This window comes from Lipomyces doorenjongii (assembly GCF_038497915.1).
Source record: "Lipomyces doorenjongii strain NRRL Y-27504 unplaced genomic scaffold V1508scaffold_61, whole genome shotgun sequence".
NCBI classification, from domain to species: domain Eukaryota; kingdom Fungi; phylum Ascomycota; class Lipomycetes; order Lipomycetales; family Lipomycetaceae; genus Lipomyces; species Lipomyces doorenjongii.
The window spans coordinates 2,519-29,956 of NW_027118128.1; the positions used below are offsets into that span (position 1 = coordinate 2,519).

The 27,438-nt window shown below is 45.8% G+C and overlaps 7 protein-coding genes across 7 annotated transcripts; 5 read left to right on the forward strand and 2 right to left on the reverse strand.

The window, feature by feature from the left end:
• The first annotated feature begins 1,219 nt into the window (after positions 1-1,219).
• V1508DRAFT_423721 (flavoprotein-like protein) lies at positions 1,220-2,456 on the forward strand. The gene has a single exon (XM_066941211.1). It carries the CDS (start codon positions 1,606-1,608, stop codon positions 2,254-2,256), a length of 651 nt encoding a protein of 216 aa, XP_066793713.1. The 5' UTR covers positions 1,220-1,605; the 3' UTR covers positions 2,257-2,456.
• A 5,364-nt stretch (positions 2,457-7,820) lies between these two features.
• V1508DRAFT_250172 (HNH endonuclease-domain-containing protein) lies at positions 7,821-9,364 on the forward strand. Its single transcript, XM_066936383.1, has 2 exons — positions 7,821-8,206; positions 8,253-9,364. The coding sequence occupies exons 1-2, from the start codon at positions 7,960-7,962 to the stop codon at positions 8,882-8,884; spliced, it is 879 nt and encodes a 292-aa protein (XP_066793714.1). The 5' UTR covers positions 7,821-7,959; the 3' UTR covers positions 8,885-9,364.
• A 4,845-nt stretch (positions 9,365-14,209) lies between these two features.
• On the reverse strand, positions 14,210-16,438 carry V1508DRAFT_250267 (chromate transporter-domain-containing protein). Its single transcript, XM_066936384.1, has 5 exons — positions 15,972-16,438; positions 15,797-15,918; positions 15,603-15,741; positions 15,088-15,547; positions 14,210-15,025 (listed from the first exon to the last, which is right to left on the reverse strand). Exons 1-5 carry the CDS (start codon positions 16,197-16,199, stop codon positions 14,394-14,396), a joined length of 1,581 nt encoding a protein of 526 aa, XP_066793715.1. The 5' UTR covers positions 16,200-16,438; the 3' UTR covers positions 14,210-14,393.
• A 122-nt stretch (positions 16,439-16,560) lies between these two features.
• Positions 16,561-18,781, forward strand: V1508DRAFT_423748 (cytochrome P450). The gene is made up of 2 exons (XM_066941212.1): positions 16,561-17,131; positions 17,185-18,781. The coding sequence occupies exons 1-2, from the start codon at positions 16,634-16,636 to the stop codon at positions 18,316-18,318; spliced, it is 1,632 nt and encodes a 543-aa protein (XP_066793716.1). The 5' UTR covers positions 16,561-16,633; the 3' UTR covers positions 18,319-18,781.
• V1508DRAFT_423751 (NADP-dependent oxidoreductase domain-containing protein) lies at positions 18,582-20,269 on the reverse strand. The gene is made up of 4 exons (XM_066941213.1): positions 19,855-20,269; positions 19,652-19,801; positions 19,496-19,594; positions 18,582-19,441 (listed from the first exon to the last, which is right to left on the reverse strand). Exons 1-4 carry the CDS (start codon positions 19,981-19,983, stop codon positions 18,884-18,886), a joined length of 936 nt encoding a protein of 311 aa, XP_066793717.1. The 5' UTR covers positions 19,984-20,269; the 3' UTR covers positions 18,582-18,883.
• Positions 20,270-25,132: 4,863 nt separating this feature from the next.
• V1508DRAFT_399527 (short-chain dehydrogenase) lies at positions 25,133-25,942 on the forward strand (the record flags this gene model as incomplete). Its single annotated transcript, XM_066938266.1, has 2 exons — positions 25,133-25,172; positions 25,236-25,942. The coding sequence occupies 2 exons, from the start codon at positions 25,133-25,135 to the stop codon at positions 25,940-25,942; spliced, it is 747 nt and encodes a 248-aa protein (XP_066793718.1).
• Positions 25,943-26,105: 163 nt separating this feature from the next.
• V1508DRAFT_250549 (uncharacterized protein) lies at positions 26,106-27,418 on the forward strand. The gene has a single exon (XM_066936386.1). The coding sequence runs from the start codon at positions 26,270-26,272 to the stop codon at positions 27,149-27,151; it is 882 nt and encodes a 293-aa protein (XP_066793719.1). The 5' UTR covers positions 26,106-26,269; the 3' UTR covers positions 27,152-27,418.
• The last annotated feature ends 20 nt before the right edge of the window (positions 27,419-27,438 follow it).

Genomic DNA, 27,438 nt, shown 5'->3' on the forward strand with positions numbered 1-27,438 from the left:
AAAAGTCCGACGTCGGTCGCTGATCAGATATAGAAGTGCGCGGAACTGGCACTATATCAGGCCGAGATTTTAACTGACCAACTTACCCAAATGCAGGCCAGTGCACAACACCAGAAAAGAAAGCGCCAAACAGATAGATCTTTTATCACTTCTAGCACTATTTTGACTGGAACAGAAGGTCGTGCTCGTGCGTCCTGCCAAGAAGACGTAGTCGAGGGTGAGAGAGCAGAGGGGAGAGCCGTAGAAGAAACCCGTACGCCAAGACGATGCAGCCATTGCAACCAGACCGGACATACGTCGCGTACGTGTAAAACTGACAAAGAATAATTTTTTATATTTATTATACTGATACAATGTTGTTGTGGATTGCTAGAATAAATAAAATCTGAGAGTTGATATTTTGTGAGCCGCTCGCTTCCGATCACAGTTGAAGGCGGACACATGTGCGGCGGCTGACAATTCCAAATTCCCAATGCAGCAAACGGTCCTATCTGGGTAAGGCGTCTGACTGTTAATACGAGATATGCGAATCGATCGGCAGGAAACTCCAAAATCACATATTTGGTGGCTAGAAACTTTTCATTTTCCAAATCAATTGCTGACCAGATGGGATACCTCTTATTTTGCGAAAATTCCCTTATCGGGATAGAAGCAGGAGTACGACTGCTTTTTAGCACACTACGCCGCGTACTCGTGGCGTAACTTAGGTGAAGAGGTGAAGCTAAGTATGCGATTATCTTTAACCCTACACTTTATCTCCCATTGTGTTGGTTCAAAAGTCTGGCAACCAAGTTGGACCAATCTCTTGGACCAATCTCTCCGTATCAGGGTTACCAGGGTGACTACCGAATTTCAAACTACAGCAATTGCTCGGAGCTCACGCTATGAGCTAGCTAAGCAGAATGAGATTAGACAGCTTTAAACCGAGAAAGTTTGCTATCTAGTTGTAGAGAACAGAGTTGTCTTTCCAACAATGACGTTTGAGCCGGCAACCCTGCATCCATGGATGTCTTTGACGGACAGGTCGGGTTGAGTATGCCACTAGCCACGTCGCCGTGTGAGTCGCGCGAGTTTGTGTGTCATGAACATATATATTCTACATTTCAGACAAGGAATTGGGACATGGAGGGTCAGGGTGCCAGTCTCGCTGCAAGTGAAATCACCCGTACCGCAAGGGCTACCACGTTTCGTAGAACAAACGCAGCTGCAGAACAGAATAATTTGAGTAGCAAATAATTTGAGCGCATGCACCACCACAACCAATATTTGCACCTCAACTGCATTAGTATTTCAGCTGCAGACTCGATTTAAGGTCCTAATTTTGCAACCTTGAAGCAATAGCTAGTTACCCTATGCTGACATGCTGACATTGACATTGACATGCTGACAATGCTGACCACGCAGTCAATGCATGACATAATGACATGTAAGCTTAGGAGGTTGATGACCGAGCAGATCCAGTGATGTCTGGTCAGGCCTGATATGCGTTCTGTTAAGCATTGCATCAGTTTCTATATATGATCCTCATATTCAGAGCCTTCAACATGCAGTGTCCACAAACGGCAAATCACTACATCCACTCTTTCGAATTAGACTTCTTCCATCATGACTGGATCACAGAACAAAGTCGCCATTGTCATCTGCAGCACGCGCACACCAAGGGTGGGTGATAAAGTGGCCGACTTCGTCAAAGGCGTCCTCGAGGGGCAGGATACGCCTGGTAGTCCTACATTGTCCCTCGTGGACGTTGCCGACTACAAGCTTCCCGTATATGACGAACCCGTCGTCCCTGCCATGGTGCCCGCCAATGCCCAATTCATTCACGAGCACAGCAAGGTTTGGAGTGCAAAGATTGCAGAATTCAGTGGCTACATCTTCGTCACGCCTGAGTACAACTACGGTATGCCCGGCTCCATCAAGAACGCCATTGACTATCTGTACAATGAATGGCAAGGGAAACCTGTCTTTATTGTCAGCTATGGTGTTAACGGTGGCAGTTTTGCGTCTGATGCCCTTAAGCAGACTTTGGATGGCATGAAGCTCTTAGTTTGTCCGACACGTGTTACACTGCCATTCTATGGAGGACAAGGGCCGGACGTTTATGCTGCCATGTCTAACGGTATGCTCGGAGATGATACAAAAGCCTCATGGACTACGGATAAGCAGCAAACTATCCTAAAGGGGTATGCGGAACTGATGGAGAAACTGAGTGCTGTTGACAGTTCGCAATCTGACATCGTCGAGCCCAAGGTTTAAGTGGCCGGTCGCGCGAGAGAGTCTCTTTATCAGACCGCTTTGGTGGTTGTTCTTGGGCAGAATATGTGGGGATCGCAAACGTCGGAAGCAGCGAGGTCCTAGCAGAAGTCAAACTATAAATGAAGGAAAACCGAATTTTTTGTTCATGTTGTATGGAAACCTTATGTTACTATCCTTAATGATATAAACAAACAAATCACATACACGTACTCATCGTCTCATCTCGCATGCAGAGAAGAGCTTGCATTGGGGTTCTGGTAGCTGACATACAAAGGTATTGTACTCCTCGACTGGGCCAGAGCGGATGTGGGCGCGATCACAGGCGAGCCGCATACTTTGAGGCGTTAACAATATATCAGCGGGTGAGCTTATTTCCTCCATACTCTGGCCGCTGGGTGATCTGCTACTTGAGAAGTACGGCAATATTGTGTGTCAAACTGTCGTACCTGACGCACAGTCTGCGTACCATAAATATTCGCACGTATTATGCCGCATATAAATCCCAAAATCAGGCATATTTTAGGGTTCAGGGTTCTCGTTCACTTAGGTATTACTTACGGACACGACGTTTGTGACCATCCTTGCAGCCCCAAATATACGCATCAAGTCTCGCATATACTCAAGACCGCATTCTGGATCCCATACTTGGCGACGACGTTGGGACAGCGAGCGGCACGAAAGAAAATTACGTTCAACACTAAGCATAAATCATCGCACTAGCGACTTCTTGCTTCGCGCTTCCGTACTGTTCTTAGAACGGGTCAGTATATGCTGACCCAACCCTTCATCTCCTCCTACTACAGACTGGAGACAGCATCTTGCTAATCGCGAGAAAGCCAAGCAAATAGCTTCGGCCCCAGCATATGATAGTAGTCCTACGTGCTCCTTGATGTACTTGGTAATAGCCATCCGGCATTATTTATGCCAGGGACTATAGGGTAGAAGTTCTTAAGCCTGACTGGAAGGTCTAGAGGCAAGTCAGGCGCAGTCCAGATGACATTCTAATTAAACGTCGTTGTAGGTTAGTGATGGACGGCTGCATGTATAAATATATATTTGCAAGGTTGATTTACATTGCGCGAGTGCTAAAACATTGAGTATTCTATGTACAGATTGCACGACGACGGGTCAATGAAATAGCCTCATCGCCATCTGATCTTCATCGTCAAGCCTATCGGTAGCTAGTTCATCAGGCCATAGCAAATTCTCAAATGTCGTTGAATATATGATGCACCTACTTCAAGCCAGTAATCACCTTCTACATCTCCATCCTTAAGCTCGTCTTCATCCTGAAGTATCTTATTGATAGTTTCCGCTGCTCCACTAGCTCGTAAAACACGGCCGATGGCGACGTGGAGGTTGCACAGGAGAGGTGAAGGAACTGCGACGTCCTGAGAATTTGTATCTAGCTTTTATGTCAGGTGATAAATTACGAATAACGAATAATTATTCGTATTCGCAGTCTATTCATAATTCTTCGCATACTTTGATCTTGCGAATAAAGTTTGCGAACACCGTTTGTTAACTGCGAATACGAATAACGAATTGCTGAAATCTGCGAATATTCGTATTCGCAACAGCCCTAAATCCCATTGACAAGGTTAGAAAGTTTGCACGATACGGCCTGTCGTTTTATAGAAACGTATACTCGGGACCTTGATGGAAAGACAGCGATTTACACTGTGCAAAAAAATAGGTCGCCTCAAATTATTGTAGTAGATGACTATTCGAAGCAATAAGTAATTTTGATTTTACGCTTCCCTTAATGGTCATGACGCGCTTGGTATTTACATTGCTTAGTCGGTAGTTGCGCCATGATTTTTACAAGGGGCAAGATAAAGTGAATCTACACCCCCCCAACGCAGTTGCTTTCTTAGCGACGAAGGGGAGGATTCTATTCTGTGGGGGTTCCAAGACCTATGAAGGATATATGATCGATTGGCCCTGCTCCCACCAGTTACAATTGTAACCGACGGTGACGAAGCCTTGCAGAATGCAATAGGTTCGTTCTATCCATTAGCCAACCACCTCCTCTGTCTCTGGCATATCACAAAGAATGTCCAGCTTCATGCCAAACAGATATTTAGAGCTGAAGCTCTTATTGCCCGACCGCCGCTATCACGAAAGCAGGTTACCGAGTATGTTGGTACATTGTGGGATGAGTTCTTGATATTTTTTTGGTATCCATTTGTCAACGCCGACACAGAGGAGTCATTCAACGGAGCCTGGGCTGAGCTCCGAACCCGTTACGAATCTATGCCGCCGCTTATAGGTTACCTGTCAGATGAGCTGTTAGGAGAAATTTGTACGGCATTGGACCAACAATGTACTTCACTTTGGCATGATTGTTACTTCTCGGGGAGAGGCAGTTCATAGTTCGTTAAAATCTCAGCTGCACCACTCTGTTGGCGATCTCAAGGACGTTGTGGATACATTCAGCTTAATCTCCAAAGATCAGTATCATGAATATAGTGTGGAGGTGGAACGTGCGAAGAATACCCGTCAACACCGTCATAGTCGGCAACTCTTTGCAGCTTGTAATGGAATTATATCTCCATAGCATGCACTCGTTTGCTGGACATCAGGGCCACTTGTTAGAAGAGACCATTTTCGCAAAAACATGGCTTAGCCTCCCAACTGCGGGAATCCCACGGAGTTCCCTCCCACGGCCGCGGAGAGAAAGCCCGCGCATGCCCCAACAGTATAGTCCATTGCTCAAACGATCTAAGCACATATCACCCTCGTCAATAAGGGGTGGGTCCATTGATGATGGGACAATTGCTCGGGCTCGGAAAGATGGCCATGGAATGATATCCAAGTAAGGGTGTTGAGAGATGGTGAGTTGCTCCAGAGTAAGGCGCGCGTCATTGGTGAAGTCGTGCGATTGAACTTGCGGCGGTTCATAACCCTGAACATACTTACTGACTTAGTAGTAGTCGGGAATATGAGCTCTGTGTTCATCAACTAGGACTTCACGTCCCCGAAAGAAAAAAATTCACCCAGCAGACTGTCATCGTGAGGGGTTCGGTGGTTCCAATGTAGGTCTTGGTCTGGAAGCAGCACGCCATTTTGTTCGCCTTTATGCCGCAAAAGTTATCCTTGCCGTGCGCTCCCTTTCCAAAGTTGCGCGCTCGATCGAGGATTCAACTAATCGACGTGGGATCTTGGAAGTGTGGGAACTTGATCTCATGAAATACGATTCCGTTAAAACATTCGCACGGCGTGTCGATGATCTGGACAGACTTGACGTACTTCTAGAAAAGCTGGGATTTTCGTGAATGATTTCAGGATGGCGGAGAACAATGGAGCTCGGTCGCAGTCAACGCCATCAGAGACATACATAATCAGTAGACAGTTATTTGCTCCGAATATTCGCATTTTTCGCACCACTTTGCGTTGTTGATCAACGAATAACGAATATTATTCGCAAGATATCCACGCAACGAATAAAACTGCGAACAGCTCCACTAACCACTGTGATTTTCTGTCAGCTGGACGGCGTCTCAGAATTGCTCTTACAAGAAATGCACACCTACCAGTACATAGAATCAGGCAGAATGCAATGGATGGAATCAAAAATCTCACGCAAACCATACTAAGAGAAGTGTAGCTAAGAATGACAAGATTGATATGTGTTGTAAATATATATATGAAACTATATATTAAAGCACACTTCTTGAACTACATACAAAAGACAGATTCCTAAGTCCTCTATATATACTTGGGACTTGGTCTTCTGGAATCTTCTAGGAACACAATTGGAATCTTCCAGAATCTACGATCGTAGGCTAGAGTGTTCTACACATTTCCACAATAAGTTCTAGAGATAGTTCGTGCTGTGAGATGTTCAATAACTATACTCTTAAAATCAAAGTAAGCTGATTACAAGTTCAAGGTGTCAGAAGGGGATTTTATAGGTCAGTATGCGGCCAATTTATAGACGCAGGTGGTTCAATATGAAGAGCCTCAAAAGTAAAAATCAATCGCAAAGAGAACATTCCTGATGCGCGCCCAGTTGGATTGAGCGATTTCTTATTGTTGAGCAATCAATCGTAGTTAGCCATTCATAGATCAACTTAGTGTGGACTGCCACTTCTCTCAGCAGCGGCGTTTACAATGTATGTTATAGAGGGGTTCCATTTGGGCACAAAATAATCCTTTTGTGCAGTGGCGATTGGGAGGGTGTCTACACCTACCGGTTGTCCCCCTTCTAGGAGACCATTTAGAATTATTCAACTTCCATAGTTACGCTTTCAAAGCAGTTGTGACCTTCTATTATCATTTACTGACCAAGACTAAACTCCCAACCGGACATTAAACCAATTTCGTGATGTTAAGTATTGCGCAACAGAATATCGAGAATCTGGCGGAACAGCCGTCACTGGCTTTTGCTGATAGTTCTGTTGATATGAGCTCGTCTGACAGGAAGGAAGAGCGTATTTGAGTCCGGCGACTCCGTAATTTTGTTTTTTTGGATAGAGGTATATTTATTTGTGGGTGACTATTTTATTTCTGTCTTTCGTCTTGTTGTGAGCGTCTTTTGTTTATGAGACTTATGCCTTTGCCTTTTCTTGAGCTATTGTTCCTGCAGTCACATATAACAGGCGTGTACTTTATCAAACCCATGTGATATGATATGATATATGGTAATATGTATTACAATATGACTCATACTACTGCACACACTGACGTCATTAACCTGGCAGTGCAAGCTATGCAATAAAGCTGTTATCGCGTATCGCATATCGTTTACAACACTGGTCTCAAAACCAGGATCTATCCAGTTAAGTGGGCAAGATCTTATCAGTGCTTATGCTAGACCCAATATCTGATTTGATAACAAGACGGGAAATAGTTGACACTAAGTAACGGAGGATATCTCGCGCTTCAGAAACAAGAACCGCCAGTACCTAACAGACCCCGACTTCAATTTTTCCAGAGCCACAGAGAGAAAATTCTCATTCATTCCGGACTACTCGATAGCTGCCTTGATCGCGTAATGCACCACAAAAGTTAAGAATGTCATCTTGACTACCTCGCCAAGTGTGTCTTAAACATCCTGTAGCGTTTCAAGTCAAAGGTCACTTACGGATCCAAATTCTTTGCTGGACAGAAAGAGGAACGATCGTGTTAGTCTGTGGCGTTCTGGCCTTTGACAGGAAACTCATCGGAATATGCATTTACTCGCCCGCGTCAGTGTTGCAGCCTTGCGAATTATCGAGAAAGAAATATGGACACTTGCTCAGGATCCGGCCTGGACGCGACCTGCAATGGAGCAGCAACGGGACGATTTCTTCTCCCGTGCCGCCACGAAATAGAATTGGGGTGTCCCGTTCTCCTGGGCGTCATGGCGTACGGATTTGCCGAGCACGACCTTTCCCGTGGATAGGAACCTTGCAGTACCGAAGAATTCGAAGCATTATGGGGAAACTACGAATTGAAACCAGCCCAAATAATCCTCCAGGACAAGTATGGGATTCAGAATGCGGTCTTGGGTAATTCAGAGACTGCACGAGTATATTTGAGCGCTAACAGTTTGCCCTGAAATTCATAATGGTTCGAGTGCGGCACGTCCGCCACGTCACCGTTTCCGTAAAGAAACCAGAGTTTGTCTAAACCAGAGGCTAGTAGGATTAGGGTGGACCAGGCAGTATATCCCTGCCGGTTATAATTCTGTTTATAACATTATTTGCGTCCTCCAATATGGCCACAAGCAGGGCTATTGGTCGAAATGTTCACTTTTACTTCTTTTCTGAACCCGATGAGCCGCTCGGTGGGTTGAGATTGAATCCATCCGTAACGGCAAAAAACTTTCTCTATATGCTGGACATCCTCATAGTCGCGTCAGGCCCGTATAGAGTGATGTTACGCAGCGCTGGAGTCGACTTGAAGCCAACAGACGAGGCTCTCAGACCAGGAGATTATGACATAAGACCTTACTCTCGCGGAAGTAATAAATATTACCGCACTTCTGTTTGCACCCACTTACGATTAAGCAGCCACAATAGCGATCACAGAGGAGCCTTGCATTACTCGAATACTTTCAAGAACTCTCACGGGTAGAGACGATTTTTTTCGTGCTCGGGTTCGTGAAAGAGATGGAAAGTGCGTGATAACTGGTGCTGTCAACGGTAATGCATCTATTAATATATGGAGAGGTTTCGAGGCCGCTCATATCTTCCCGCTTTCTAGCGAAGAGCACTGGTCACAGAAGGGATATTCTCAGTGGATTACAAATAGGAAGGGAGATCGCGATACTGGCATTAACTCTTGCCAGAATGGACTTCTTATGCGTTCCGATATTCACCAGAGCTTCGATGGTTTTGATTTTTCAATCAATCCAGATGATGGCTATAAAATAACCTGTTTCGATAACAACCCTTCTGGGATAGACGGCAGAATACTTGACACTATTTGTCGAGAATCGCGAGGTGAAGAGGGTGCAAGGGACGAACTATTACGATGGCACTTTCGTCAAGCCGTGTTGGCCAATATGAGAGGGTCTGGAGAACCAAGTTTTGAAATGGATTTTCCACCTGGATCAGATATGATGGGGGAGATACTCTCTGGACCAGGACCAGGTAAAAGGATGGAGGCAGAGCTTTTCTCAAGATTGATTGGGTACTAGATGATGGTGCAAAATCTCATATTGTAGCATAGCTTATTTACTGCTGCTATTGTTGCATTATGACCATCGAAACTCAGAGGCCGAATTGTGGTTAAGGATAATTTGAACCATTTGTCAATATCATGTTGTCAACGTCAATGTCACAAATTCACCGTCGCGTATCACTAATGTGACAAAACCTATATGACGAAAGCTCAATAGGAATCACCGTCGCGTATCACTAATGTGACAAAACCTATATGACGAAAGCTCAATAGGAATAGAACTATAAGGTACATGATAAGCGAGTGAGACTGGATAAGCGAGTGAGACACTCAATTGCACCAACTTGACAAGAAATTTGTAAAGGCAACCCTAACGCTAGAAAATCAATCAGAATGTAACAACTTCCCCTCACACCCGGAGCAAATTGATCTATCACTAGGTAATGGACTCTAGATATCTCACAGGGGGAATGGATATATCACATGGTGAAGGACATATCACAAGGTGGTAATAGTGTGATGTAAATTGGATGATGTAAATTATAGTATTTCGACGTGATAGAGATTCCGGAATCACCCGGTCTCTCAAACGTCAGTCTATAAGAAGCTGCCTCTGGTCTTAGAAAGGACGCGTAGGCTTCAGTTGTAATACATCCTTCCCCCACCTTTTACTCTTGCAAATATTGATCCCTTCTGAAAACTCTTGCACATTACATTTCAAGACAATAACACTCCCAGCAAGGGCTTTATGGATTGAGTATAAGTATGACAATATTCTATCAAATACTGTCTGTCCAATAAGGAATGAAATTGAGAAAATTTGACTAAGAATACATTTTCGCAGCGATGGGATAATAACAGCAATTCAGCAAAATTTCTTTTCATCCAAGACACAACCGCGTCAATTTCGTAATGGTAATAATCTGTCACTTTCAAATTTGAGCCACAGTTAAAAATACAAATGACTCTTTAAAAAATGGAGGATAGTCAAACAAACCTGAATAGCAAATTACTGAATCCTGTCCGTCAGAATGATGTCCGTAGTCTCACCCGTGATCTCCATTTCTCGTTGCATACGGTTCCCTTTACGAAGCACCTCTACTCTGATAATCATCTGCTAGATTCAAAGATAGCAACATATAATACTTGATCCGACCACAAATGGTTAGCATAACCATACAGGAAGGCAATCTAGCTAGATAACCGGAAGCTGGGATACAATGTCGTTTTTCCATTGAGAAGCGCCCGGCTCTGGAACAGTAATCACAGCAACTTCTTCAAACCAAGATGAAATTCTGCCTCGGTTATCTGCATCTCCAAAATAATCTGTTGCCGATATATCCCACCGCTAGTTGTTGAAAGAAACGTCGGACCGAGCCGCCCTGTGTACGAATGATGGTTGTAACCCAGAAGTACCAAATCTTGTGAAAATCGTCTGCTTATTAGAACCCGCATCACAAGGCATCAAGAACGACATTTGGCCGACCACCGTAGATGGCAGGAAGTCGAAACTTTTGCAAAAATCTGCTGACCATTGGATATTCTGATAACTTATAGACGAAGTTAAAACATACCTCAAGCATATCCCAGACACGGTGTCGCCCGTACGACGTTGGATAGGCTACAAATTATGACTGTCAGACAGCCGGCCGTCACCATCTTGAGATACTACCTGCGGTGTCTGAGTTGTGTGCATAAGCTGATGACCAATGCTCTAAATGTCACGTACGTTAAGTAATCATCAACAACACTGAACAGAACTAAGACTAACCTCGGCCCATACAGCCGAACCTGGAAGGAATTCCTTGGGCATACCGTCAACAATTTTTCCGTCAAAATCCCAGGTGATTTTCCCTGGCCGCAGCTCCTTCAGTTGGCCAGTTTCATACAAGTGTACAAGGAACAATATATTTTTGCGCTGATATTCTTCCGACTTATCCAATAGTAGTGAGCGTAAATAGCGTACTCTCTCCTCCGGTGCGATGCGCAACGGTTCTGACCAAGCAGGGAGAGGGTTGTTTTTGAAGTGGACATTGTGAGTGCAGTGTGCGTAGGGCCGGAAAGGATTCAGTGGGGAAAACGACTGGGTTGTGCGAAGACGGGGGAGGGGACAGTTAAGTGAGGATGTCAAAAGTCACGTCCGTTGAGCGATGTGCAGTGCGAATGTGGTGAATGTGGTGTAACTGTGTTAAGGCATCCTTAATAAACTGCCCTAACCACATTAGACAAGGTACTGGCTCCTATGATTCGCTCTCTCTCCGACAGCCGCTCGCCGTCCTTGCACAGGCGTCTTCACGAGAACAATGGGAATGCCAAGTGCACACACCATGCAGCCTGTACTTTGCAATGGCAATTCTCTGGAGCCCGAGCAGTTCAAGTTGCAGTGGTATCTTGAACACGGAGATTTAGAGCCGGTGGACTATCGACTATGGGTTCAGAATCCAGAAACGATACGACCTCGCGGTCGCCCAGGGACCCGTCAGCAGATAACCGACCGCTCGACTCGCCGAGTACCGTCTGGGTTTGAGGTTGTCGAGGGTCAACTTCATACTGGTGTTGGCGTAGAACGCGGAAGGGGAAGGGGAAGGGCTAGAGGCAGAGGTCGCGGGCTCAGCAGAGGACGGCCGCGAGGTCGAGGTCTGTCTCATCCGGTAGAGGTCCAAGCCGTTGAAGGGGGGACCTTTATGGTGTTTGACGTCAACATCCTGTAATATATAGCTTAATTGCAAGGTGGTGTTTATGAAGCTGCAAAGATAACCAATGTTGGCACAAAGTCAGAACGATCGGTTAACACCATTTTTACAATCACGTGATTAAAATTGGCTTAAAAGGAAGGGGTGGAGTTTTAGTAAGGCAGGGGGTGCAGCTTTGGTAATGGGGGGTTGTAGATTTATCTTTGGGCCTTCTTACAATGCCATATATTTGCAGCATCCGACAGCTGTACGGTCGCAGTCTTGAACTTCGCACTACATTTTGTAATATTTTGTGTTGTGGAAATCTTCGTCTGCCTTCTTATATTGGAAGTAACTGCTGTCCAATTGTTGATCCTCGTCCATACAGTTACAAGGATATGAATGATGATGTGATTCTGCAAATTTATTATTGTTGAATCGGAATTTGTAGCTAGGGATTGTAGACGAAAGGAATTCTTGATAGCACGATTTGCGGCGTCTGAAGCCTCTCGATACGTCACTCCTAGTTCCAAAGAATTGAGCAATGGAGCACTCAAAATTCATTACGTACCCGATCCAGTCAGCGTTAGTTGTACTTACCAAAGCTGCTATCGTGGCATCGTATTCTGTGGATCCGCGACAAAATTTGGATTACTGCTCTATTCCACAAGTCAGAGCTAGGCCTGCTCCGAATATGCGCATTGGGAATATTCGCGAGATGTCCACGCAACGAATAAAATAATATTATTCGATGAATATTCGTTATTATTCGCAACCCCTGAAACCGTGAAACTCACAAGCAGTACTCATAGTGTATTACGGTTCCAACACAAGAAGAAGAAAAGGCCTTAAGGCACAAAACGACAAGCAAATGAATTCCTCATCTGTCATCTGCACGTAGACCTAACACGTAGATAACCTAGTAGTCTGCCTGGTGGATTCCGGCGAACTGTTCAAGTCAACCACGGATTTGAGCATTCCTGGGCGTGGTAGCCGATTTGTCGCTCTCCAGAGATCTGCAAAGAGTGTGTAGAAATTTATTTCAAGAAGCAATGAGGGCAGGGCTGTGACAGATAGGCGGATATTGGCGGATTCTATCCGCCAAATTATCCGCCTCGAATAAATATCCGCCGCATTTTAAGTTGGCGGATACGGCGGATAATTTCCTAATTAGGAAAGATCGATGTGGGAGTATATAAGGTCAGGTCCAAGGTTCACTGTAATGTAGCTGAGAAGTGTATATTCTCGAAACGCTTAGATTTCTGCAAGGATTGATTATGTCGCACTGTTCGAATGAGTGATCTCTCAATACGGAATGAATAAGACAAAGTAGACGTAACGGACGTGCGAATGATGCAAGGGGATGTTAAATGTGTGCGGCTCAGGCAGAACATTTCACATTCTTGTCGACGCGCTTGCAGAATACAGATCGTCGATGCCGTACGCGTGTGCTGATAAGGACATTGTCTATGCAATCCTGACTATTTTATTTACTTAAGGTGAGAGAGTCGCATTAACGAAAACGGGTGGATTTTGATTTCCAAATAACGTTTGGCGCTAAATTATCAAAGGAAATCCTCTAACTTAATTAGGCTAGTGTAATCATTTAGATTTATCCGATCAAGGCGGATAGGAAGGCGGATTTATTCGACAAGACGGCGGATGAGGATCCGACAAACTTGTAATGGCGGATGACGGATGACGGATGTAAATCCGCCAAACTTGCGATGGCGGATGGCGGATGGCGGATACGGTCAAATTAGGCGGATATCCGCATCCGTCACAGCCCTAAATGAGAGCTCAAACAAGTATCATCACAGTGGGATAAGAGATGAAATTCTCACACTCGTGGTAGAGATGATATAACATGATACAGTAGTAAGACGGGAAGTCAGAAGTATCCCCAACTGGTCGGAGCAACCCTAACCTGATGTAGGGACCACCTTTGCACGGGACACAGAGGAATGTTGGGCATTAACTTCATCGTGCAAAATTGACAGAGACGAGAACCTGTTGTTACAGAGAGTCATGACACCGAATGGTTGCAAGCTAAACAGTGCAGATTGGTAATCCACAAAGGCGACACCGGCTCTGTCAGTATTGGTTTCGATAATTGTGGCCATTATCCGATATTCAGCATATTTCGCGTTGTCATCAACTTCTCCCGACAAGCGGATAGATCTTCATCGATTTATGTGTCTTATTTGACAATTATACCCGCGGTCTCGATCGTGTGCCCACGGACATTCATTACGGCTACGTTCGTCGAACAGAACCTCTTCGCGCTACTAATTGCGGTTGCGACGCTCTACTACGGCGCAAGGTATTGTGAGCGCGTGTGGGGAACTAGAGAGCTTGCGAAGTTCTTGATAATTGTCTCGGTTATTACCTAATGTTATCGTGTTTATACTGTATATCCTTGCATTCTCCACTCTTACGTGCGGCTCGATAAGAGTGTATAGAGACAATGTGCACACAATGCCCATAGTCAGATTATGTCTACGTTTCTGATTATACGCCCGTTATAAATACTGGTTCTTCTAACATTTTCAGAATGTATCCTGATGTACATCGTACTAATGGCAAGACGGATAATTAGTGGTCAGCGAGTGAACGGTCAACTTTTTTCTGCCTCGCTTGCGCTTGCACCTTTCATTGAGGAATGACGATGACATTCCAAACGGCGCCTACTGTGTCTCAAATGCAAGTGATTTGGGGGGAATATTCGCACGATGATCAGCTTCTCAGCTTGGATTAAGCCTGATCAATTCTTCAATGAGACAAGAGAAATCATTTGGGGAATAACCTGCTCTTTGTTGCACTGCAATACCGATGCCAGATGATCATCGGACATTAATTTCGTCCCACTGCGCCATACCAACACAATCCTAGAACTCCTCCCGCAACAATCGCACCGGCAGGAGGCACCTTAAACCACGCGCTTTCGGCATAAGTGACCGCAGTGACAACCACCCACCACGGCTCCAGTGCTAAACTCTGCCCACTACCTGCGTCGGCTGTCAAGTATCCGATTTCCCACAGCCTGTATACCGCCGTGAAAACCAGGCCAACTGCAGTTGCATGGACGCCTCTAAGCAGACTGATAACCAGCATCTTTGTCCGGAGCTTGTGCCAGAGACTCTGCACGCCCACTGCGAGCGCGATTCCCGGAAGAAAGATGCCTACGTAGCCGAGGAAAGCGCCTAGAATTGTCGGGTACGACGACTTGAGGAACGTAAGCGCGCCCAAATATACGCCAAAGTTGAAGTTGGGCCCTGGAAATGCCTGGATAATTGCTAGGCCAAGGAGGAAGTCCCGTGAAGAAACCCAGCCGGGCTGGACAACGTATTCGCGCAGCAATGGGATAACTACCGGACCGCCGCCGAAGATAATGGTGCCAGCGAGGTACATGTTTGCGAAGAGATTGAGAGCCAGTGGAGGCATAGTGAGAACGCCTCTTGTTACTAGGATGCTAATGAAGGTAGCTGTAAATGTCTGTTAGTCTGCCGTAACAAGTATGGTAGCATGAGGAGATGGAAGTCAATACCGAAGAAGCAGACAATAATGCAGAGGCCCAATCCGATTGGGATCGCATGAGAGATCACGTCAGTAGCAGGTACCTCATTCTCTGCTGCAGATTTGACATTTACTGGGCCCTTGTTGTCTGTTGAATTCTGTGGCGCGGAGGACTCGGCCGATCCTCGACCTTTTGCCGAACCAGCCACTATCCGTCTCTGCACTCCACCGGCTGACGAACCCTGCTCCTCCAAGGGTATGCTATCGCCTGTTTCTTCAACCAATCGATCGGGATCCACTGGTTTCCGTTTGAGCTTCGCCCGGAATTTGGCAATTCGCTGACGAAGCCATCCATCCCAGATGAGAGTACTGCCACCACCAATCACCATGAGTACTGGGAAGTACCAGAGCGCGTTGTAGCAAAGACCTGCACAGCCCCCAAATATGACGAGGATCCGCGTAACTTTGTCCGTAATGGCTTTCTCGGACAGCTGCACCATGGATTAGCATAGAACGAAGGTCGCGAACGTATATGTTACGGCTCACTTGGACAGCTGCCAATGCAATAATGCCAACCGTCGATGCATTGAGGCCAGAGAGAAGAGCGTAGACAACACCAGGAAGAATCTCATTCATGCGTTGGACCCCAAGTGATAGTCCATACATGCCAATCGCACCAGGAAGACTAGACAGTCAGTAAGTGCATTATGCTAGACAAATGACCACTGCAATTGGATTACCTCCACACCAGGAACACAAAGAGGGCTGGTAAAAATCCAGCGTGGATCAAAGCAATACAGAAAACCATCTTCGTACTACCCGGCCCCGGAAGGGCTTGACATATCGCAAATAGTTCCTGATACTATGCATTACAGTCAGTCACATGCCCTCACACTAAAGCCGAGAATTTCTCACCGTTTGCTCGTCTATCCAAGGTGCCTTACCTCCGCGTCCCTCAACGAACCTTTGATGTAAAATCTGAAAGTGCACTGGTGGACCACCGAAAGCAGTGAAGCCCAAATCCCAAGTACGGGCGAATACATCACCAATGCGCCACACTAGTTTCTCATTGTTGGCTTGGAACGCGTTGCGCGGGTCGCGCGTTTGTTCGCGCAAAGTGCGGATAAGGTCCAGCAAAGGCATTGTCTTTGAACATGAGAAGAATAATGCATTCGAGATGGCACCCGCAGAACAAAAATTATAAGCGCAGTACTCGAGTCGGTGGTGATAACCAATCAAAGCTGGCGAGATAGCATGTGTCCTGCCAAGGCAGCGGGTTGCTGTCGTCGAGCCCCAGTCGTTGATTTTTCCAACTTAGACCGTAACTGGAACTATGTCAGCAGTACGAGATTCAAAATCAACATTAAAAAAGTCATTTGGCTCCAAAACTTGATTTTTATTGTTGCAACAAAATTTCAAATTTTTGGGCCCTTTATGACATCCCCCACAAAATTGAAACCTAGCCCTCTGACCCCACCATCCACCTAAACCTAAGCCTGTTCGGGCCCAAAATGTGTTTTTTTGTCTGTTCGCCGACTTGTTCATAATTCTCGTCGAATAGTCCTGCGTCTGCTTTGATGTCTCTTCTGGCCTCGCCACCAGTGGCAGCTCTCATCGCAGATGCAGTGTTACCGAAGTTGATTATTGTCGCAGTCCTCCTGGGTCTGCTGTCATACGCCGTCGTTCAGAAGCTCAACAATAAGAAAGTCGAGAGCAACTTTGCCGAAAAGAATGGCGCCGTGCGTCTCGCGATTAGAAACACAGGGTTCTTTGGTATCCGTCGGTTTCTCAGCTTAAGCCGTTCTTTTCGAGAGCACAAGGTTATGGAATACGTTGCGGATGACTTTAATAGATACGGAAATACATTCGGCACGAAGGTATTTGGACAACGAAATCACTGGACCATCGAGCCTGAAAACATCAAAGCAATTCTTGCGACGAAGTTCAATGACTTTGGACTCGGCACTCGTTACGACGCCTTTCTGCCGTTTTTGGGTGAGGGTATTTTTACGTTGGATAACGAAGGGTGGGCTCATTCGCGTATGATGCTGCGGCCACAGTTTAAGAGACAGCAGGTGCGTCGTATTGCCGTATCTATGTTAGTTGAATGCTAACGTCTTGCTTGCAGGTATCTGATATATCAATGTTGGAACCGCATGTGCGCAACCTCATGTCGTGCCTCGCTCGAAGTCAGGCAGAATCCTGCGACATTCAGGAACTCTTCTACCGCCTGACTCTCGACTCCGCGACCGAGTTTCTGTTTGGTGAGTCCGTGCAATCCCTCCGTCTGACCCCTGAATCTGGCGATCAACAAACCGATAATATCTTTGTCGTTGTGTCCGACGCCGGCAAACGAGGGTTTACCGACGCATTCAACTACTGCCAGGAAGTTCTCGCCATCCGGGCAATCATGCGGTCATTTTGCTGGCTTTTGAATCCCAAAGATTTCCGCGACACCACGGCAGTCGCTCACAAATTTGTTGACTATTACGTCAACAAGGCTCTAGATGCTTACCACGACGGGGTTGCAAAAATTGAAGAAATGACAGCCGGTCGGTATATTTTCCTGTACTCACTCGTCCAGGAGACCCAGGATCCGAAGGCTCTGCGGGATCAGTCACTTAACATTTTACTTGCTGGACGCGACACCACTGCTGGACTATTGAGCTGGACATTCTATCTACTTGCTTCCCATCCTCGTGTGTTTGAGAAATTGCGAAATGAGATTGTTGAAAAGTTTGGTGAGAAAGTAAATTCACCGGGGAAAAGTCAGATCAGCTTCGAAACTCTGAAAAGTACACTGTACTTGCGATATGTCTTGAACGAAGTGTTGCGATTGTATCCGTCCGTCCCGCTGAATTATAGATGCGCAGTCAGGGATACCGTATTACCCGTGGGCGGCGGACCCGACGGGAAATCTCCAGTCTTGATCCGCAAAGGAGATACAGTCGTATACAGTGTCTATGTGATGCATCGTCGTAAAGATTTCTTTGGCGATGACGCTGACGAGTTTATACCTGAGCGGTGGGCAGAGGGCAAGTCTTGGAGTTGGGAATATCTTCCTTTCAATGGTGGTCAGAGAATATGCTTGGGTCAGCAGTATGCACTTACGGAAGCTGGATACACGATCGTGCGGTTGTTGCAAGAATTTGATACATTGGAAAGCACAGAGCCGCCAGAAACGGAGGGATTCCCTCTCAAGAGGGCAATGTTGACGATGTCCAAAGCGACTGGTGTTCATATTAAGTTGTATAAGAAGTAATGGGCGTTTGGGGCTTAGACATATCATGAGAACAGGGGCTGGTGTTTGTTCACCGCTGTGTGCCAGGCTTCGGCGCCATGCTGGCACCATTACCTTTCAGCTGGCGTCTGCCCGTCAGCTGACGGCGCTGGGGATGCTCGAGCGCCCTTCTATCAGCGTATGAAGGATCTTCACCGATCGGGGCGAGGGTATTGTTCCAATCACTATCATTCTTCATTTGCCAATCAGCTTCGTTCATGCACACCAGCAGTTCAAGATATGTACTATAATCAAAATCTAGACACTACTACGAATGTTCTTGAACATCTGTTATAAGTCTACATAGCTCTTCTTTGCCCGTGATAATGGATGTTACATTTCAAAGAAATATCATGTTAAGCGCAGCTTCATTCTCTATGCTTGTGACCAACCCGTTTAGTGTTGCCTATTAGATATAGATTCTTGAATAATTAAAATAATGACCTACTAGAGTGACACGTTCCTACAACAATTTTGCAAAGCAGTCAAATCCAAATTCTTCGTAAGCAGCAATGATGTCGTTACACTCAAGCCTGAATGAGGTTATCTACCCGTGGTAATTGTCCACTGGTGCCTCATCTTTGGTGGTCTCCCAGATATTGTCGACCTTGGCCGCAATTGAACTCGGGAGGGGGCCATCCCGTATTGCTTTCAGCGATTCTTGCAATTGCTTGACATTTGATGCACCAAATATGATAGCATCGCCATATTTCCCATCCAAGTGGGAGTGAAACGCTATCCAACGATACGCCAACGTTGCCTTTGTCACACCAGCCTCTGCAGCAATAGTTTCCCATTCGCCCAGTGCAGCCAGCAACTTGGGTTTGCCGTAGAGATTGGAATATATCTGATTCTTATCCCACCGACTGCCTTGGATACCCGCCTTTATCGCCTCCGCAGTCTTTACAAGAAAACCACCTGCGATTGGTGAGTACGCGGAGAAGCTGATGCCAAGCTTTCTCAATAGCGGAAAGAGATCGGATTCGTAACTCCGTGCCACGGCATTATAGTTTCCCTGGAAGACAGTTGGCAGAACATAGCCTTTAGCCGACATTATGTCGTAGATTTCCTGGACTTGCGCTGGAGTAAAGTTTGATAGTCCGAACTGCGACGAGGGTTTAGCATTACGACCGCAAATCCGACAGTGCAAATTACTTACACGAATAAATTTTCCAGCTTCAAAAAGCTCTTGAATTGCGCTTAGAGTCTCCTCCAAAGGTGTGTCCGGATCGGGGCAATGGAGAAAATAAGTGTCAACCTGTCCTTACGGATTAGCGACATCTCCGGTCAGTGTTCAAGTCGTTGTCGTTGTCACCTGTTCTACTCCAAGCTCGTTTAGCGACTGCTTTGCTCCAGCTAGTACAGACGATTTGGATAGACAGCCATTAAAAAAGCCAGGGGCCTTAGTGTCAATAGTGAATCTCGCAGGTGCGCCATCATGGCCAAGGGCTTTTTCGCTGCCTTTCTATAATATAATCGTCAGTACGCAAGAATTTGTCTAGATGATTTGAAACGTACATAAAGATGAGCAGTATCGATTTCCTTGACGCCGTTATTCTCCAGCATATCCCAAAACTCTAGTCTAACTTCATCCGACAACGAAGCTATAAGCGCCGCTCCAAATATGACCTTAACCTGGTTCGCCATACTTATATGACGTTACTTAGATGTGATGTAATTTTCAACTGCGACCATGACAAGTTTCCGCAGTCTTCACCGGCTTATATACCAATAACGGACTCATTTCCAACTGTCATCGAAATCTTCTTCCCTTCGCTTGATTACTAATAGGCTGACAAGCCGTGATTGTTATCAACCTTAAAACCAAAGCCGGTGCCCTTCTGGGTGGCCCTTCTGGGTGCCCTCTCGGACGTGCCGGCGATTCAATCTCCGATTTTAGCAGCCGCTGTTGTTAGACTAGGGTCATGCAACTCGGGGAAAACCCGAGAAGGAAGCGAGCCTCAACGCGCGCGATAACAATTACTAAGTAAAAGAGTGACGGCTCTTGAAGTGCCGGTTGATTGCAGTATGGACCATCCACACGATCATCGTTCCTGTGTAGATATTTGTCTACTGTCCGATCTACTGTCATGCAACGCACCAGAATATTTCGCGCACCATTGACATCGAAACCCTGAACCCCAAACCGACACCCTTTGCAGGCGTACTTTTTACAACCCTTAACGTCGTTGAGCTTTCCGAACGCTCCGCATGTCTTACTGGTGTATTCTTCAGAGACCAAAACGACCTTGCACGATTTATATTCTCGTTCTTTGTCGAGAAGTCGTTGTTGGCATTTGTAATGCGATCAGGTGGCCATAGCTCGTGCCGTCTTTGACCTGATCCGTCGCTGTCCACCATCGCGCGTCACCATTTGTTGAACTGGGAAGCTAGGTAGGACGACAATGTTGAACGTCGAGCACAAATACTTTGCAATGCGACAGTGCATATCGCTGACTACGTTTTGTATCCGATGTCTTAGTTTCCCTGCCGCCTAAGCCGGACCTCCTGATCAGCAATTTTTGGGTACATATGTGATCCCAATGCACAAAATTCGCGGCATATATGAGACCCTTTGATTTAACTGAGTTGATCTTTAATTGTCTTGCAGTTGACTAGTCGAATCATTGAAGGCCTGCCCTGCGAACAAATTTAGAATTGTTAAAATTACCAGCTGGGCCACGGAAGGAATATTCAAGTCACTATTTTAGAGAGTATTCTTCTTAGTCAGGAATATTTTAGTAAGGTTATCAACGTGACCGTAAAGTTTCCTTAGAAAAGCCAGGTTACCTGTCCTGCAACGACGATGCTACGCATTGCCTATCTGTCACCTTATGACTGAAAGGTTAGTGACCGAAGCTAGGCTGGGAGCTCGGGGTCTTGGATACTTTCCTCGCACACACAGAATCGGCGAACGGAACCACGGGTCGTTCGATGACTTCCTCCACCAGTTGGAGTAAGAATTCACAACGAACAGGAGTGCGCACGATACGGCGACTGAGTTGCATACGTTCCATGCGACTGATATTCCCCTGTTGACTTGTCGCGAACCGTGTGCGCGCCGTAGTGGTGGCCTTTAAAGACGTAACATATCAAGCATTGGAGTTCGTTCCGAATCAGAGTCAACTGAACTCCCATATTCCATGAGGCAAGACCAGTCGCAATACCACCTGGTGTTAGCGCCTGCATAATATTGATACTGGTACATCATGTAACTTGGATACTGAAGGCCTCTTTTATGTACAAGTCCTTCTGAAGTCTCATTGTCACTGCTTGCATCAATTGCAGTATCCGGAAGAACTGCGGATTGTGGTGCCGCCATCTCCATGGCCATAAGCGATTTATTTGACCACTCAGACAGTCTTTCATATTCCGTCAAATTAGTACGCATGTTTATTTGCATTCGTACATGGTCGTCATGATCAAGCAAGGGAAATATTTGCATTCGTACATGGTCGTCATGATCAAGCAAGGGAAATTCCTCGACAACCCTTGATTCAACGCAACGTCACTATAATCCACATGGGCCACCTCAATAGGGACTACCGCTTGCACGACTGATGATATAACCCAGATATTCCACAATAGCTTCCAAATGAGAGACATCTCGCCGACTATAACACTGGAAGATGTACGACACCTGTCCTGTACCCGGTTTCGTTGGTCGGCTACTTTATAGCGACATTAATATTGTGTTGAAACTGCAACTATAACTTTAGAATAGCCAGCTAAAATGTGTAAGCCATAAAGTTTATGCTAAGGCATATGCAGGAATACTCTAAAAGAGGAGAACACGTCATGAGAGTTGATAAGAATGCGAAGTGCGGAAGTGGTCTTATGAGCTCAGCCACCAAAGCTAAATATAGCTTATGCACACGTCACTTAGGTACGATCAAAGGTATTATCGTTACTAAGGATAATAGCCCGTACCCAACGAGAAACTTGATGTGTTACAGTCCTGCTCACGTTACTGCATTAAGGGTTGTCGTAATACAAATGAGCAATCTCTTGCGAGATTGCTACGCAATTACGCATGTCAATAAGCTAATCCTCCCAAAAGAAGAATGGTCTGAGAGATTTTTACCATCTTCAGTAAACCATCTTCACACTAGAGGCATAAGAATAACCTCATTTGAAGAAACACTTCTTATTGAGGATTAGACACATTGCGTACTACTACACAGTATTTCTGTATAGGGCTGTTTCGAATACGAATATTGGCAGGTTTTCCCAATATTCGTATTCGATATTCGACTTTTTCAAAGGCATTCGAATAATGTTCGATATTCGTATTCGACAAGTAAGGTTTAGATCGAATAATATCGGCTCGAATATTCGTATTCGATTGAATATCGGCGCAAATCACGTGAGAATACTTAAATACGTTAAAGCATGTCGTATAAAGGCTAGTTTAGGGAGGGGAAAACCTATATCTAATAACAGCTCTCAATTCTAAAGAGAACGTTTCACCAGATGGCCTTTAGTAGTCCCGGCTTCAGAGGTCACGAGGTGTCAGTGAAAGTTCAATGCAGGGAGGGATATATTGGCGGTGCGGAGACATTCGGTGAAGGACGAAACTATGCCCATGTTATTTTGATGGGCGTCACAAAGCAACTCTAGCCCTTTCCGTCTTGTTTCTTGTTTTGTCATCTTGTCATCTTGTGCAAATTCAAAATAGAGGTAAGTCGCATACAGCCGGAATCACTTCTGCAGTGTAAGATCGTGCAGCACTAATCTCAGTCTGGCTCCAAGCGAAACGCTGGTATTAAAAATGCCGAGCAAATCGGACAATTAACGCTATAACTGGCAAATGTCTGTATCAGAAGGCGTAGGGCTTCGCGCAGCTTGAAATCCCACTGAATTCATTTCTCTACCATTGATTACGTAATACTATGTCGAATATCGAATATCGGCACGATATGTCGAATATTCGATTCGATGGTCGAAGAATGCTTCGAATAATATTCAATATTCGTATCCGACGCCGGGGGATTGGCCGATATCGTATCCGACGCCGATAATCGGTCGAATAATATTCGCCAAGTCGAATATCGTCAACAGCCCTATTTCTGTGTATATATAGAGGATCAATTACCTTGGATACGATAGTCAAGACTACGGACATCCAGCAACCCTTTTCCATTTATTTTAATCGAGCTTACTTCCACTGTGCTCTACCAATCAATATCGCATATTTCAATAATATTGTTCCCATCTACATCCTTATTATGCAGCCTTACCTCCTAACAACAATGGCACTAACTAAGTAATAGTCCGCCAACGGTCTTCAGACGGTTAGCAATAGCCCAACGGACACCCAATGTAACTCATGATAGAGCTTACACCGCAAGCGACCTTTAAATAGAGCTCACAATTCTGATATTCTATTCAGCTTTCGGTAGTCGCTATGGTACGGAAATTCTAAGAAATTGGGAACTCCGATGAACGCCGGACGATGAACCGTTCTCTATTCTTTGGATTCTCGCTTATTAGCCCCTCCTTTTATGTCCTCAATGCTCCTGTTACCGCTTTCTGTGACTTGTCTGCTTTGCAGTATTGCTTGTTAGCAAGTTAGCAGCACTAGTGACTCGTCAATGTTGGTGCCGACCATGTCACACCCTGGGCAAACGACTGCAGTAGCGCCAATTCGCATCGGTGTTATTATTTAGACTAAATTTACAGTTCTACAGTGGGCAACTTCTGCGAATATCCGATAAGCTGCCTGTGTGTTGACACAAAGAGGAGCACATGGTAGTGGTTTCAGGTATCTCTTCCATTTAATCGACAAACAAGCTGGCTGAGCTCACAATTCGTGAATTCGATGGAACACTACAGTTGAAAGGACCCGCAGCGACACTCACGCTACAACTGTGAACACATTCGAGTGGCTTTACTCACGCGATTTTTGCCGGGTACTGGTAGAAAAAGTGATATGCGCTGACTCTGCTGTGCAAAGGCGGTGCAAAGCTCACAGCTGTAGTCCAGTTAGTTTAGGTTTTTCTTTTCTGTTACTTTGGTATCATACAGGGTTTCAATAATGAACAATAATCTAATTGATTTCCACGTTTCACAACGAAATTATTATTTAAGTTGTCCTTGATTGATCTCTGAAGGACAAAAATGTACCTAACTAAATGTTGACCTTCTATTCTTTGACTGTTATGGAAAAGCGTTGAGTCAAATTTAGAACAAATTGGAATTGTTCGGAGCGGCTATGTGGGCACTGTATGCGGCCGGATTGAATCCAAAGGCTTTTGCCAAGACCGAAGCTGCTGTGGTCCAGAATACTTGACCGGATCCAACCACATTTCCACGAATGTCCAGGGCAACCAATTACGACATACTCGCGTGCCTTACTATTTTTGCTCCGAAATGCATAATTGATGGACAAATCCCAACAAGCCCAGCCGAGTTCTATTAGGCGCGGCGAGAATCCAGTACAGCTGTCTTGCACAATATCATATTTCAAACTAACGCACCTATAGTCTCAAAGAGGATTAGCGCCTGTCTTGCTTTATACATTTTAGAAATTGTTGCTGGAACCTTCTTTGCATTGAATTTGACGGATTCTACAGGCGAGGAACTCTAGCAACCACGATTTAATTAGCCGGACAAAGCCATCTTGTCAGGAACCTGTCAGCAACCTTAGCTAGTAGCAGAGACTCGTTCTTTGTCTACCCTCCTTTTCGATCGTGAGATACCCAAGGTACATTCATACTGTGTCGCACAATAGCAATTTATACATCTCCGAATTGATCTATTTTCAAATTCTCTTTTCAAGTTTCAAATAGTCAAAATGAGTGCCGCTGTCAAGAGACTGGTTTTGATTACTGGTGGTAAGCTCATTTTCCGCTGGTAAATACGCCGTAGCTACACGCTTAACTGATCTCTACAATTAGCAAGTGGCGGTATTGGCTTTGAGCTCGCAGCTCAGCTTTTGGCAAAAGGCACATACCATGTTTTCCTTGGGGCACGATCAGCCGAGAAAGGCAACGCTGCTCTAGAACAGCTGCGGGCTCGAAACTTGCCTGACAGTGTAGAAATGCTCCTTCTAGATATCACCAAAGATGACACTATCGAGAGCGCAGCAGCCAAGGTCCGCCAGAACCATGGTAAATTGGATATACTCGTTAACAATGCAGCCGTGGCACCCATGGAAGGCGGCACATTGAGAGAGCTCATGCGTACATCCTTTGACACCAACGCGACAGGCACCCTCATTGTGGCCAATGCCTTTGCGCCTCTTTTAAAGGAGTCGAAGGATTCACCCAGAATTGTCAATATTACCAGTGGAGCGGGCTCCATCAGTTCTCGTCTTAATAAGAACTCACCAACTTACCGACTTCAGGGGCATCAGTACCGAGCAAGCAAATCTGCGCTCAACATGATCACTGCCTGCCAATTTGTAGAGTACGAGCCTGATGGAATCAAAGTCCTACTTTATGATCCGGGCCATACGGTTTCAAATCTCGGCCCTTACAACAAAGCTGAGTTTGGCGCCAGACAACCGGTCGATTCTGTGATGCCCTTGATTGATGTCATCGAGGGTAAGCGGGACGATGAAGCTCCCAAACTCTTACACAACACGGGCATGTACCAATGGTAAATTGACGGAATGGTAAATTGACGCCGTCTACCGGGCATGTTTCTTGTCTCTCATTAATGTATATACGTGTTTCTATGTAACACGTCTCATTGGATCGGCGCCAATACAAGTCGGACAGATATTTCCCCGGCTTACTTGCTTAGAAATCCAAGTCCTGTGAATGTTTATAGCCGATGGCTTCACACGCCTCCTTAAAAGTCTCAGCCTATTACTTCAGGAGCTTCCTTAAACGTCTCAGCTTCCCAGCTTCCTCTGCTTGTGTCTCGGATATCAGTCTGCATTGCGCTGTACTTTCTCAAAGCTCGCATATTCAAATAAACAATCACAATGGCTTCTTCCAAGCGTACCGTTCTCATAACCGGCTGCTCTGATGGCGGCATGGGTGCTGCCCTTGCAGTTGCATTCCACAATGCCGGTTTGAACGTGATTGCCACTGCGCGCAACCCTGACAAGATGGTCAAGCTGAAAGCCGCCGGCATTGAAACCATATCTTTGGACATCTTGTCCCAGGAATCCATCAACGAAGCTGTCTCCAACGTGCCTAGCCTCGACATCTTGGTCAACAACGCCGGTACTGCCTACAGCATGCCCTTCTCTGATCTCGATATCGAGCAGGCCAAGGAAACTTTCGATACCAACGTCTGGGCTCAGCTTGCCATTACCCAGGCATTCTTGCCGTCGCTGCTTAAGTCCAAGGGAATGATTGTCAACCAGACTTCTGTCGTTTCGACTACCGCTGTGCCATTCCAGTCTGCCTACAACGCCTCCAAGGCCGCGATGGCTATCTTCTCCGACACTGCTCGTTTGGAGCTCGAGCCATTTGGCATTAAGGTTATCGAGCTGAAGACAGGTGCCGTCTCCACCAACATGATCAAGAATCAGAAGGAAAACACCCCGATTACATTGCCTGCTGACTCCCTCTACGAGCCCGCCAGAGAAGCTGTTGAGAGCGCTATGCGCAATGACAAGATGGGCAGCATGGGAACACCCCCCGACCGTTGGGCCGCTGAAGTTGTCGGAGATTTGATGAAGAAGAACCCCCCTGCCATGATCTGGAGGGGTGCCCAGGCCATGGCCGGCCGTCTTGGAACACTCTTTCCCCACGGAATGCTGGATTCCACGATGAAGAAAATGACTGGTTTGGATATTGTCGAGGAAAAGGTCGCAAGTAAACGTGTCATGCGATTAGGTTTCGGTCATTCCTTTTGATAATTACCACTTAATTAAATTACCAGGCTACTCCTCTGGAAAATGTGCGCGGAATGGTATCTACATTTCAAGCAGTCGCTCAATTTCAGAGTGACGATCAGAGCGAGTTTCTTTCCTACTACGAAATGGCAGGTACAACAGTTTACCTCTCGTATGCGCAATCCATTGCCAATTCATACCAGGATGATCAGCGACAGGGATATGTCGATGCGGCGACCACTCTGATAGTGCCTTATTGGGACTGGGCAGCAAATCCTATATGCCGGAACAGTCTGGTGTACGAGGAA